The 13,900-nt window shown below is 37.2% G+C and overlaps 1 protein-coding gene across 2 annotated transcripts in view; it reads right to left on the bottom strand.

The window, feature by feature from the left end:
- The window catches only part of LCP2 (lymphocyte cytosolic protein 2), a 68,285-nt gene that overhangs the window by 24,445 nt on the left and 29,940 nt on the right, over positions 1-13,900 (bottom strand). For both annotated transcript variants that reach the window (XM_020992325.2, XM_020992324.2), the window contains exons 4-10: positions 12,861-12,926; positions 9,840-9,871; positions 8,537-8,574; positions 2,101-2,281; positions 1,132-1,217; positions 333-399; positions 161-241 (exon numbers count right to left, since the gene is read on the bottom strand). In XM_020992325.2, coding sequence (XP_020847984.1) covers positions 161-241; positions 333-399; positions 1,132-1,217; positions 2,101-2,281; positions 8,537-8,574; positions 9,840-9,871; positions 12,861-12,926 — 551 coding nt within the window. The remainder of the gene's footprint in view (positions 1-160; positions 242-332; positions 400-1,131; positions 1,218-2,100; positions 2,282-8,536; positions 8,575-9,839; positions 9,872-12,860; positions 12,927-13,900) is intronic.

Below are 13,900 nucleotides of genomic sequence, written 5' to 3' on the forward strand. Positions count from 1 at the left end.
CAGGGTCACTCAGTGGCAGAGATAAGACAAAGACCCCAGTTCTCCTCCTGACTTCCAATCCACATATGTTTCTACCCTTTCAAATGATTTTTTTGCTATACACATCATTGTTTAGAATTATAGAAAAGACCGGTACCTATAATATGTGACATAAACTCACCTATTCCCAAATCTCTTTCAAATTGAGGTAATATACGATCCAATGGTGGCTTTTTACTTCTGTCTATGGATGGTGCAGGGACTGAAAGCAAATGACAGTCATATAAATGGGAAGATCCACTCATTGGAAGAGGAGAATAATAGTCTGTAGAGAGATAGAGAATTGTACTTACAGTTGGGTGTGCGGTGGTTTCTGCCTCTACTAGGGTCTTCGTGACCGGATTGTGGAAGATGAGGAGGCTGTTCAGAAGAGACACTCTTGTTATAAGACAACGTTTTGGGGGTGAGGAAGAGGGAGGGAAAGGTTTCATATTGTTGTTTAGGTCAAGCCTCAGCAAAACTGTTGACACTGGGTTTATCTTCAATCATCTTACTTCTCCTTTCTGTGTCCCCTTCCCCTAACTCAGCAGCTACCTTTCAATCTCCTCCAATCTTTCTATCACTGTCAGGGATTCCTACCAGTCAATTACATACCTCAGTAGGAATTTCAAGGCTGTGTTAATGAGAATCATAGGGTTCTAGAACTTTATAGCTTTCAATAAAGGCACTTAAAGTTAGCTAACCCAAGTCTTCCTTTTTACAGATGAGAAAAATAAGACCCAGAAAGGGGAAGTGAATTTTTTTTCCCCAAAAAATGCGCATATACATTTCATGCCTTATCAAATTGAAGAGTGAAAGATTTTATCTCCTGCTGAAAAGGAATTTCAGGCATCAGCCAACAAGGGAGGGAGCTGTTTGAACAATCTAGGGACTTTCCTGGTGTTTTTGAAAGCACTTCATACAGGCAGCCCCATATATTGTTACCATGTTAAGCTGGTCCTGTTTGTATTTCTTTTATAGTAAATTTTCCCATTTATTTTCGATATTGGGAAATTATAGCCCAATTCAGATGACTTGTGCATTACTCAAGGCTAAGGAGATCTCCGCAACAAGCATGAAGATGAAGTCTGTTAAAAGCAGAAAAAAACCTACTGTGTTGCTTCGGCCACCAATGGCCGGTAGGGGTCTCTGAGGGGGAACTGGAGGCTGCTGAGGGGTTTTCCCAAGTGGGGGCCTGTCTGTAGAGAACAACAACAAAAGTTTTAGAGGAGACACAAAGGAGGAAAAGAGGCAGACAATAATAACAATTTCTGGTAATCAGCTCCTTAAAATGAAGTGGAGTCACCCTGAAAGCCCAGTGGGGCTCCTTGTCTTCCATATGCAACTTCTCTCCTTATATTTGAATAATTGGAAGGGACCTTAGGGATTTGGAGTCTAGCAAGAAGTAGAAGCTAGACCCCTGATTTCATTGTTGTTGGGAGTTCCTAGTGAGTTTCTCTACCAGTGCAGATTGATTTCTTCTTTGCAATTTGTAGTCAGAGAGTTGTGTAGGTGCACTGAGAGATTAAGAAACTTGCCCAGGGTCACACAACCAGTATATGTAAGAGACAGGATTGGAATTCAGATCATCCTGGCTCCAAGGCCACAGCTCTATCCACTATGCAATACTGCCTCTCACAAAGCTGAGGAGCCATGAAATGGTGGAAGAGGAGACAGATAGAGAAGGGAAGACAAATGAAAGACCCCGATGAGTCATAAATTAGATTAACGGCAAGGCTGCCAGATTTACTTTTTTGGGGGGGAGGAGAGGGGTTAATCATCCAGCTGTAATGAACTCTTGGTGTGGAAACTCCCTCTTCCATTGCAGACTGGCAATCAATCTGTGATTTGCCATTTTAGAGAGTTACCTGAAGTACTGAAAGAATAAATGACCCCTCATAGTTACATAGCTAGTGTGTCTCAGAAATTAAGCCAAGTCTTCCTTACTTCAAAGCTGAATATCTATCCACTGCTCTCAATCTACCTTATCATGGTATCTCTTCTATTATAATTAAGATCTTAACTGAGACTTTTTAATTCCACCTGCCAGAGTTGAGGAAAAGCAAAGTCTAGGCCCCTTACCTATGTACATGGAGCCTGTAGGAAGCTTGGCAGGAAGGATTGTGTTCTGCATGGTGTCCTCATCATTGGAGGGAGGGGGCTCATAATCAGCATCATCTTCTGGGGCAGGCTCCACCTCCTCACTGGGAGACTCATAATCTCCATCCTGATCTTCATTTGGGCTTTCATAATCATCTTCATCCTGCCAATATATGATAATGATGGCAGTGTATATTTTGTATTTGTATACTAAGGAGAAACCTATATGCATACTATCTCATCCTTAAAAAATCTTTATGAAAGTGATCTATGTATAAAACCAAAGACTTGCTTGATAGAAACATGAAACAGGACTAGACCGTTTTTCAAAGACAATCTTGTAGAGCTGACCACATTTTCATCATCTTGCAATTGACCAAGTGGTAGAGAGAATACAGCACCATTTGGTGAATAAAAAAAAAATCTGACTCAACAGAATGAAATTCAGTTTGAAAATCGCTCTTCTGGTTAGGTGTCTCACATGAGCGAACAGGGGTTAGAGATAAATAGGTGAGGAGTGAATCATGTTTGAACAATTATATAACACTTCTAATGATCCCAAACTATTCACCAATGCAACATGCCATCTAATATCGCCTAATGATATTAACAGGCTAAGAATCGTATACCACTAGGATTCCAGAAGAATCAGAATTATGGTTAACCCAAAAGGTATCTCTATATATGGTTATAAGTGATGGCAATAAGCAGGCCTATTATAAATAATTGCTTATGTAAGAGAAGTGTTTAAAAAAATTAAAGATAGATGTAACCAGAAATGGTTGGGAGCTGGTCATGTGAATGAAGGATAAAATATGGATAACTGAAGTACTACCTGAATATTCACAAATTATTAAAATCATTAAATAGACCCTCTGTGGAGGAACTATGAAAATACCTGGACAAGAATTGAGTAAGATGAAGAGGTATGAATGTGTTGTGATAAGCATTAAATAGAGAGAGCAGCCATATTGAGGATGTCATAGATTAAAGGAGTGAAGGAAAAGGATTAAGCATTTACTATGTGCCAAGTATGGTGCTACAAATAGAAAGACAAGACAGTATTTGGCCTCAAGGAGATTACATTTTAATAGGAGAAGACAACACACATAGAGGAATGGTCAGAGTTCTGGAAAATCCCAGGGAGAGTGAGTGAACCCTTAGGGAAATTGACATGCCTTTTCCAGAAACCCTACTAATATGGATTTGATTAATGTTTCCAGAGGAAGAAAGACAAAGCAGGGTATGGGTGGGAGAAGGGGGAGATATGATAGGGTAGATGGCAAGAAGATGGATGAATGTGGAGTATAGTTGGGGTTGGCTATATATATTAAATTGGCCATGTGATTTTGGCATTCACTTTGGCTTAGATCCAGAGGAGGTCTCTGAAATATCCCAAATGAATTTAAATAAATAAGAAAAAACTTGTGAGACTGAAAGAATAACAGCAACGATAATAACCTACATAGCTTCATATCACATTGAAATACTATAGAAATTTAAATTACATAAAACCATATCACAGACATCCTGTGATATCTGGAGAGCATGATCTCCACGTTTCAGAATCACAGAATGTAAGGATGAAAGGGAGACCAGAGAAACTGGCTAATCCAACCCTAACAATAACCCACATAGGGGATCATACAACCCCTCTTTGAAGACCCAATTCCTCACCAAGACCCCAGAGAACTGTACTGAAATGGGAACATGCATAATGTGTTCAGAACACATCTTGTTCGATTTTCCAAGGATATAAAAATTTTCATTTGGAGGAAGAATAGAATGGGAAGGTGAGGTGGTGCAGTTGATAGAGTGTTAGATTTCGAGTGATTTGAATCTCACCTCAGACACTTATTTATTTTGTGAACTTGGACAAGTCACTTAACTTCTCTTAGGCTCAATAGCCTCCTCTGTAAAATGGGCATAATAATGGCCTCACAGGGTTGCTATGAGGATCAAATAAGATGATATGTGAAAAACACTTTGTAATTCTTAAAGTGCTATATAAATTCTGGCTATTATTATTATTAATAGCAGAGTTGTTACTGTTATTATTATTATCATTATTACTTCCTGAGGCAACCCATTCTACCCTTGGATAATTTCAATTTTTAAGAAGCTTTTTGCATGGAGCTGAAATCTACTTTGGAACACCTCCCAACCATAACTTCTAGTTAATGCCTCTAGAATCAAGTAAAACAAGCCTTACTCCCTCATGCACATGATAACCCTTAAAATGTCTGAAGACAGTTATTATATTCCATCTAATTCTTTCATTTCTTCTATTAATTAACAAGCATTTATTAAGTGCCTAGTATGGACCAGGCACTAGGCTAATTGCTGGGAATTACAAAGACAAAAAATGCCAGTCTTTGCTCTCAAAGAGCTTACTCACTTCCCTTTCATATCTCAATGCCCTGAAAATCTAGCTTCCGACCTTGCTACTCCAATGAAACTGTTCTCTCCTGGGTAACTATCAACTAACATCTTTTTTGGTCATTCCACACCCTTCTTGACCTCTGCTAAGCTTTTTTTTTCTTATGTGAGTGTCAATACTTTATTCTGCTGTAAATATTGTAAGCTGGAAAATACACTGTATTTAAATTAGTTCCTTTGGTTTACCCCTTCATCTGTGGAAACCTTCCTCCCCCCAACAGAGCTAATCTGTGCAAGCTCAAGTCCTTAAAAACTTTAGCAACAAAACAAAGCAAAGGAAAAAGAAAACACCAGCTGGAGAGGACTTGGGGATGGAGTGTCAACTGGTGTGGACCACTGAGGTTCTAAGCTTTTTATAGTGTTTGTCACTCTCCCCTCTCTTGGGTCCCAAGACATTGCTCTGTCTTGGTTTTCCTCCATTTTCTCAGTGTCTTTTGATCCTTTGATTCATCATCATTCATTGGCTATCCATTAACCATGGGTGTCCTCCATTTCTCTCTCTCTCTCTCTCTCTCTCTCTCTCTCTCTCTCTCCCCCCCTTTCTCTCTCTCTCTCTCTCTCTCTCTCTCTCTCTCTCTCTCCCCCCCTTTCTCTCTCTCTCTCTCTCTCCCCCCTTTCTCTCTCTCTCTTTCTGCATTCTTTCTTGTTGATATCATTAGATCCATGAGTTCAATTATTATCTCTATATAGATTACTCCCAAATCTATACATACAGACTGATTCTGTCTCCCAAACTCCTGCTATCCATTGTCACCTGCCTGTTGGATATCTCCAACTGTATGTCACACTAGGATCTCAAACTCAGAATGTTTAAAATGTAACTTGCTGTATTCTTCTTTCGGCTCTCCTTTCCTCCAGAATTCTTTATTTATATAAAGGAAATAACTATCTTTCCAGTCACTCAGGTCCACAACCTTGGAGGCCTCCTTAATTCCTCCCTCTTTTTTCAGCCCCATATGAAATTACTTCCAGGTCTTGACAATTTTTACCTCTACCACATTTCTCATTTCCATCTCCTCTACATTCACATGACTACTACAATAGTTCACCTCTCATCTGGATCATTGCAATCATTTCCTAATTGGTCATTCTGCTTCTAATGCCTCCCTTCTTAAATCCATCCTTCATATAGTTACCAAAATACCTGTGTCCTGAGACACAAGCTTAAGTATGTCACTCCCCTGCTCATGCTCAAAAATCTTCAGTGGTTCTCTATTATCTAGTATAAAGCACAACTTCCTAAGTCAAGCACTTAAGGTCTTCCACAACCTGGCTCCCATCTACATTTTCAAACATATTTCATATGACTCTTCTCATACTCTGTGGACCAGACAAACAGGTCTACCATCTACTGCCCAAACTTGATATTTTTTTATCTGCCTGCCTTTGATCACACTGTCCCCTCTACCCTTAATGCATTCTCTCTTTAAAACTGCCTGTTAGGATCCCTATCACGTCTATATTTACAAAAGCTTTTTCTGAAATCATAATGTCCTGTACCTGAAAAAAATCACATTGCCTTTTTGCGTTCATGACTTCTCTTTTTATGCCATCTCTTTAATGATGATTAAGGATTTCTAATGATGTGGACTACTCTCTCTACCAACATAGATTACAACCTTTCTGCAGCTTAGTAGATGGTCTTTGATAGTTTCTGTGGATGTCACTCCATTACCTTGTGGCTAGGCTGGTTATGAATCTCTCTGACTTAGCTAGACTGATCCTCAAACGGCAGACAATGGGCCATCACTTGGCTCCTACTTTAAGCCTTTCAAGCTTGGTAGGATCTGACAGATCATATTGTCTGCTGGAATTGACTGCAGAGCCGAGGTTGCCTGTATGCCAAGATAAGGCACCAGAAGAGGAGTTCAGTGGAGGTGGTTTAATCACATAGACTGGAATTTTGTTAGTTGTCCGTGTCTAACTCACACACCTACAGTTTGAAGACTCTGCCATTACAGATAAGGAAATTCCTACCAGAACTATAGATGAAAGATCTACAGATAAGGAAACTGAGGATTAGAAGCATGAAATCACTTTCCTAGGCTGTGTCAGAGGACCCTGACAGGTCTTCTAATTCCAATCCAATACTCTTTCCACTACATTCCATTGGTCCAAGTATTTTGTTTTCATTGTGTCCATGCCTGTTAGGTTAGAAGCCCCTTATAATGATCTCCATGAATGTATCTTTACAGAAAGAACTAATAAAGCCATACTTCCTGAAGCAATACAAATATTAAATCTATGAATCCAGTAAAAAAAAAAGTCACACATCTTAGCCATTGTACATGTGTGCCTTTCATTTAGCTACAGAACATCTCCATTAGATGAAAACGAGAATGTCCAAACTATTTCAAATGATTTTTGTACATTAGTGTCAAAGGAGATAATGCATGTGACAGGGATTTGAACAGTAGAAAAACTATAAAAATGTAAGATGTCATAAATAGAAAGTTATTACTTCAACCTACTTGAACATCGTGTCTTTTCTCAAAGAACTCAGATCATAAAAGCAAGAGAATTTTATTTTCTTTTAATAAAGGAGTAATTCTAACTGGCTACCAGTGGACAGAAGATACTATTGCTTGTTAATTCTAGTTGCTACTGACAAAAAAAAAGAACTAGGAACACTAATTCTTTAATGAGACAGTCCTATTGCAATGCTTGATTTTTAGTTAGTATCAAAAACCAATTCATTTAAGCCAGAAATGAAAGTTGTAGTAATAGTAGTAGTGGTAGTAGTACTAGTAGTAGTAGTAGTAGTACTAGTAGTAGTAGCAGGAGCAGCAGTAGTTGTGGTTGTTATTGTAGTAGTACTAATATTAGCAGCAGCAGCAGCAGCAGCAGCAGTAGTAGTAGTAGTAGTAGTAGTACTAGTAGTAGTAGCAGCAGCAGCAGTAGTTGTGGTTGTTATTGTAGTAGTACTAATATTAGCAGCAGCAGCAGCAGCAGCAGCAGCAGTAGTAGTAGTAGTAGTAGTAGTAGTAGTAGTAGTAGTGGTAGTAGTAATGATGATGGTGATGTCATAATGATGATCTCTTTAACTCAGTTCCACCATCATTCGTTATTCATGTACTACAATTGTATAAAATATATGAAAATAAATACACGAATAGTGAGAACACTAGAATGTTTGAAATTCACTTGGAAAACTATTCTCTATTTAAAATGTCAAAAATAATGCAAAGAATAATTGATATAAAATATGGCACTTTTCAGGGAGACAGGTTAAGCCAATTATGGTTCTATTTAGCTTTAAATCCATTATCATTTATTAAACAGAATTTAGTATGGCTTTCAAATTAAAGAAAGTGGTAAACAAGAACATCACATTAATCATTTGATGTACATGAATGACATCAAGCCATATGGTTCCACTGGAAAACACATTAAATCCTAACATCTTTAAGGGCGATAGAGAAAGGTAAAAAATTACAGAAGGCCTGTGGGTGGTTGTGTTCTGTTTTGATGGTTTAAGAAGAAAGCAAGAACAGCAGGGACAGGTAACTATATTTCAGAAGAAAAGATGAGGAAGGGGAAGGAAAGCAGAAAACAAAGGAGAGATGCATAAAATAAAGATTAGGCAATCATGGAGGAAGGGGAGGGGGGAATTGGTATTCCATGAATTTTATTTTAATCTGATCTGGAGAAAGGATGATTGAAAAAATCGTTCAAACTCGTGGATACACACATGGAAATTTTGGCATAAAATGCATTAAAATATAAGAAGAGACAGAGACAAGGGAAAGTTAGAAAAGACAGGACAAGTTATGTAAGAGAATATTCATAAGAAAGTTGTCCATGTGTGTATCCATGAGTCAGTGTTCTTTCTTCTTGTTGGAGTTGTTCCACTCCTAACAAGACAGCACATTGCTTGAAAAACTTTGAGAGATGAAAGACAATACCAACATTAAGCAAGCAAGAAAGCAACTTTTCAAAGTGCCGCTTTCATGCAAGGTACTGGACGTGTCATACTCACAAAGGATGACCAGCCACCATCATCTTCTTCTTGAAACTCTGGAGGGGCAGTGAATGGAGATCATTGGAATCAAATAAACATAACAAGGAAAGTCTCTCTTTCCATCCTACTGTTATCCCATTCCCAACTCCAGTTTTGCCTTTTGCTCCCTAGACATACTTGGAAATTGCTTGTAAGTATCTCTAGGGTACCCTATTGGGTTATTCATTATGCTTACTCAGATACTTCTTAAATCTCTTGTTCATCAATATTAACTGAGTGTGGATGCTGAGAGACATCACCAGAGACAAAAGGGAAGCCAACAGGACAGTAATGTACTGGAGACTGGTTAAATCTGGAAGTGCCTAGGTCAAGGACTAGTCAAACACAAATAGCTCCTGCTAAGGTTGGAGGAGGAGATAGTGGACAGGTCCATGGAAAGAATAAGAGAAACTTCACCTAAAGATAGTAGGGATGATTTTGTTTCTTCCAAATGAGGAAAGAGGACCAGAGATTTATCTAAGGTCATACAGCTAATTACCGATAGTTGTAGAGTAAGAACTAAAATCCAGATCTCCTAACTCATCGGCCAATCTTCTTTCCATAATATTGCACAATAATGCTTAAGTTCAAAAGGTAGCAGGGGGTATTTGAGTCCTGAAACTAGATGGAACAAAGGCCTAATTCAGCATTTTCCAGGACAGTTTCAAGGCTTTTTTCCCTGAAATTTCAGGTATGTTTTCTCAAGATTTTTTCGTCATCATAATTTTAGAGCTAAAAGGAACTCCATCAATTTTAGGATGTGGAAATGAAAGCCCAGAAAATTAAGTGATTTTCCTGATTCCCTTAGTGAACTGGGAGAATAGCTTCTCAGCCTGACATAAACCTGCTCCTAATTTCTAGGGGGTAACTGAAGCCCAATTAGGAGGTAAATTAACATTTCACTCTGAGTCCCCGTAGCTTAAGCCAAGTAAGAGATAAATTCAGAGTAATTCTCTGAGAAGATATGAAATAACAGAAAGATGACACTAGATGTTGGCCTTTCAGTAGCTATGTAATTTTCCATTTTGCCTCTTATGGAAAAGTGTCACTTCAGGAAAGAAAACATGGGAGCAGGGATCTAGAAGGGTGAGAGGCTGAATCTTGGATGGCAAGCTTACTTTTCTCACCAAGCTCTGCCCAAACCTTTACTTATGGAAGAAATTTGGTAACTAGACCACTAAGGCTATTTAAATGACGCCCATATGAACAACTTGGAATTATAATAACTCAAATATTAGTTTCCAGTTAAATCAAATTATTATTCCAAATCACAAACTATTACCTCTTTCTTCAGGAAATCTTTGTGGATGGGGCCTGAAATGACAAATGACATTGATGTTAACATTGCTAATTTTATGAGTAGAAAATCACTGTCTTGAATCCAATTAAGCAGAAATAAAGGGCCTGCTAAAAGTTTAGGATATGTCTTCTAGGCACCACTTTTAAAAATGCCAGTCTGATGGTAAGGTAAGCCACAGAAAACCCACAAATAATAAGGTAAGAAAGGCACTCCTTCCTCAATTGAAGTTATTTGGATATCTATATGGTTAAACAGAAAATAATTTTACTAAAAATATTTTACAAAATATAGAATTACCCTAAACCAGGGAAGGATTAGTGAGAAAAAGAAATACATAAACCAAAATCAATAAATCAACCTTAATGCAAAAATATAAAAAGAGACAGAGATGAAGTGGCAAAAAGTGAAAAAAGACTATAGAAATCTATCAAAAATGTTCATTAACAAGTTATACTTAGAGGAAGAATGCGAGGATGAAGTGATATTTCCTCAATATGACAATAAAGCATCTATCTAAAAGCGAGAGGTAGCGTTATTTATTATGGACAAGTACTGTAAACTTTCCTGTAAAGAGCAAGCGTCAAGCAAAAATGTCAATGAACGTAATTATTCTTTGACACCACATTAGAAATAGTACCTATGGGAATAAATTAAATAAAGAAATTAAGAGAACGATCATTGACAAAGAGTAGCATAAATATCCCCATTTATATACTCAGTATGTTTTACCTAAAAAACCCAGGAGAATCAACTACAGCGACAACCACAAACTATATTAACAAATGCCTTCAGCACAGCAGTAGTGTATAAACTAAATCCCTTGAAGCATCTGTATTCTTATGTACTACACTGTCAATACGTTTGAGTAATAAATAGAAAAATAAATATTATTTAAAATAACAACAAAACCGATCAAGACACACGTAAGAGATGCAAATACAACTATGATTTTTTAAAAAAAATGAAAATCCAGCTAATTGGAGAAGTATTCAATGTTTTTGGCCAGATGATCTTCTAGTAAAGATAATAATATTCTCCAAACTAATCTACACATTTACTGCTATATTAATAAAATACTAATGGTGTACTTTTTAGAATTAACAAAAACAATAACTTGAATCATAGGGAAAAACAAATATTTAAGAAAACCAAAGGAAACAGTGGTGGCAGATAATGGTAGAAAGGGAGAATGGTATTTTTGCCTATCATATTATTTTATAAAGTAGTAATTGTTCAGACAATCAAATAGTGGATTAAAATAAATAGAAGTCTAGTGGCTAGATTAGCTATGGAAGATTTAGCTACAAATAGTCTTAGCAGTCTAGAATTCAACAAAACAAGAAGCAAAATTCTTAGGCAATAAATTATTTAAGAAAAATTGTATGGGGAGTTTGATTAAAATTGCATTTTGATCAGCATCTTACATAATATAGCACAATAAATTCTAAATGAATAAGCTATTTAAAGATTCTAAAATTCAAGCCATAAACTTAGAAGATGCCATGTAACAACTTTCAAATTGCAAATAGGGGCATGATTTTTAACTAACAACATTGTCAGAATAAAGGATAAAAGACAAAAGACAATTTCTATTATACAAAAAGAAAATATTTTTGTATAAATAAAATCAGTGCAGCCAGAATAAGAAAAAATATACAAATTTTGATATTTATGTGTTAAACTTCTCTGACACAATTCTGATATCCAAAACGAATAGGAAATTGATACAGCCCTTCTTCACTGGAGAAGTAGTCAAGGATAAGGGCATTAATAGAAAATTTCTGAAACAACAACAAAAAAACCTATCATCTTAGTTTTATCAGTCAGCTAAAAAGTAGAGAACAGAAATCATCATCAGTAAAACAAGTTTTATTGTTACTCCTCAGTCAGCTAAAAATTAAAAAACACAGAAATTATCATCATAGTATCAACAGTCAGCTAAAAAATGCGTTCAAAATGTGAATAATGAGAAAAATGCAAATTACAAGTCCTAGGTATCACTTAATAGCCATTAAGTTGTCAAAGATAGTAAAACAAGGATATTTTCAATGGTGGCAAGGCTGGTAGAAAGCAGAAGCAGAACTTAGCTACTGGTAATGCTGGGGATTAGTCTGTTTTTAAGAAGAATTTAGAATTGCATAATAAACTTATGAAATTGTTCAGGCCCTGTGACCCATCGATTGTGCTACTGGATTTACACCTGAACGACTTTATTGACAAGAAAAATAGAACTCTCTGGGTAAAAAAATATTCCTAGCGGTAGTATGAATATAACAGCACATAGCTAATATGTGCCCAACAACTAGAACGTGATTGAATACACTGTGGCATGTGAATATGATCAAATATTTTATTCTACAAGAAAAAGCAAATATGAAGAATTAGAGGAAACATAGACATAGGAAGTGATATAGAATGGAAAAAAAAGTATGTTCAAAACACCAACTTAGAGATGAACTACAATCACAGAAATGGAGACATAAGACAACAACCAGACATAAATGAAATAACAGTGGACAATGTTGGTAATACCTTGGTATGGTCAAAGCTCTCAGCTTTCCTTTCCTTTAACAAACGGCGAATTACAGAAGTATATAATTGTACGGGGGGGGGGCAGTTAGGTGGTACGGTGGATAGAGTGCCAGGCCTGGAGTCAGGAAGACTCAACTTTCCAAGGTCAAATCCAGCCTCAGACATGTAACCCTGTTTGCTTTAGTTTCCTCATCTGTAAAATGGCCTGGAGAAGGAAATGACAAACCACTCTAGTATTTTTGCCAAAAAACTCCAAATAGGGTCAAGGAGAGTCGGACATGATTGAAACAACTGAATAACAGCACCACGATTGCATGTACAGTCAGTTACGATTGCTGTATTTTGTTGTTTTGCTAAACTATTTTGGAGGGGTGTTTCTTTGTGATTTGTGTGTGTATGTTTGTGTATATTTATTTTAAGGAAAAGTTATCAATTTAAGAAATGAAAAAAAATCATTGTTATACAACTCACTTCCTTGCAAATAAACTTCTTCTTTCTTCATTCTTGTTGATTTCTTGACTTAACTTGCTTAAAATTCTGTAAAACAAAACAAAAAAAACATCAAAACATCAAAACTACAAAGCCAGGGTCTATAGGCCACCCCATCTCTCAGTCTGTGTAACTAGTTTCATGATACTCTTTAGACAGCACAAATCAAAAGTTGCTAAGTAGATTGAGTTCAGTCTTTATCTGGCATTGAAAATAATCACAGTCCAATCTTATTTTATCAATCCAGCCTTAGAAAATGAGAGCACTAAAAGGGACATGAGAGGTCATCGAATCCAGCCGCCTCATTTTGTAAGAACTGAGGCCCAAGAAAGTAAAATGATTTGCTCCATATCATGTGATGAAAGAGCAGCAAAGCCAAGATAGAATCCCAAGTCACCTGGCTCCTGGGTGAATGCTTTCTCTGCTATCTCATGTAAGCTTTCTGCTTCCTACCAGTAAAGATCCATTCTTGTCAAGCCTGTTTCTTCTCTTTGCCCCCAAATATGCCATAATAATTCCTGCTATGTTGGGGGTTTGTTTAGTACATGTACCTCTAATGGCATCTTCCCATCTGGAGAAGCAAGGGAACCTGATTTCTGCTTCTGGGAGAATCATGATGATATACCTTGGAGCATGCATAGACATTGTGTAATTGGTTCTGATCAGCTACCAACATAGTAAATAGGAGGCTCTTTAGTTGAAGAGGCATTCAAAACTGACGTCAACTTCAACCACTTCCTCTTAACCTCAGTGCTCTTAAGGGAATCTTAGTGACTACTTCACTTATCACCATGAGTGGTGAAGGGTGAAGAGAGGGGAGCCTGGTGAAGGGAGTGGAGCCAACAACCATGTGAGTTTGAAAGGTCCACCTCAGCATCCTGGCTTTCCAGAATTTGAGTTAACAGTGAGCAAAGCGTGGATGTCCTTCAGGGGTGATGGTAATGCAATGCCATGCTTCAGTACCTTGGCATTCCAGAGTCCAGGTTTGCAGCCAGTGACATATCACCTTGAGGATCAAGGAG

This window comes from Phascolarctos cinereus, unplaced genomic scaffold (assembly GCF_003287225.1).
Source record: "Phascolarctos cinereus isolate Bilbo 61053 unplaced genomic scaffold, phaCin_HiC Scaffold_2;HRSCAF=192, whole genome shotgun sequence".
Taxonomy (NCBI): domain Eukaryota; kingdom Metazoa; phylum Chordata; class Mammalia; order Diprotodontia; family Phascolarctidae; genus Phascolarctos; species Phascolarctos cinereus.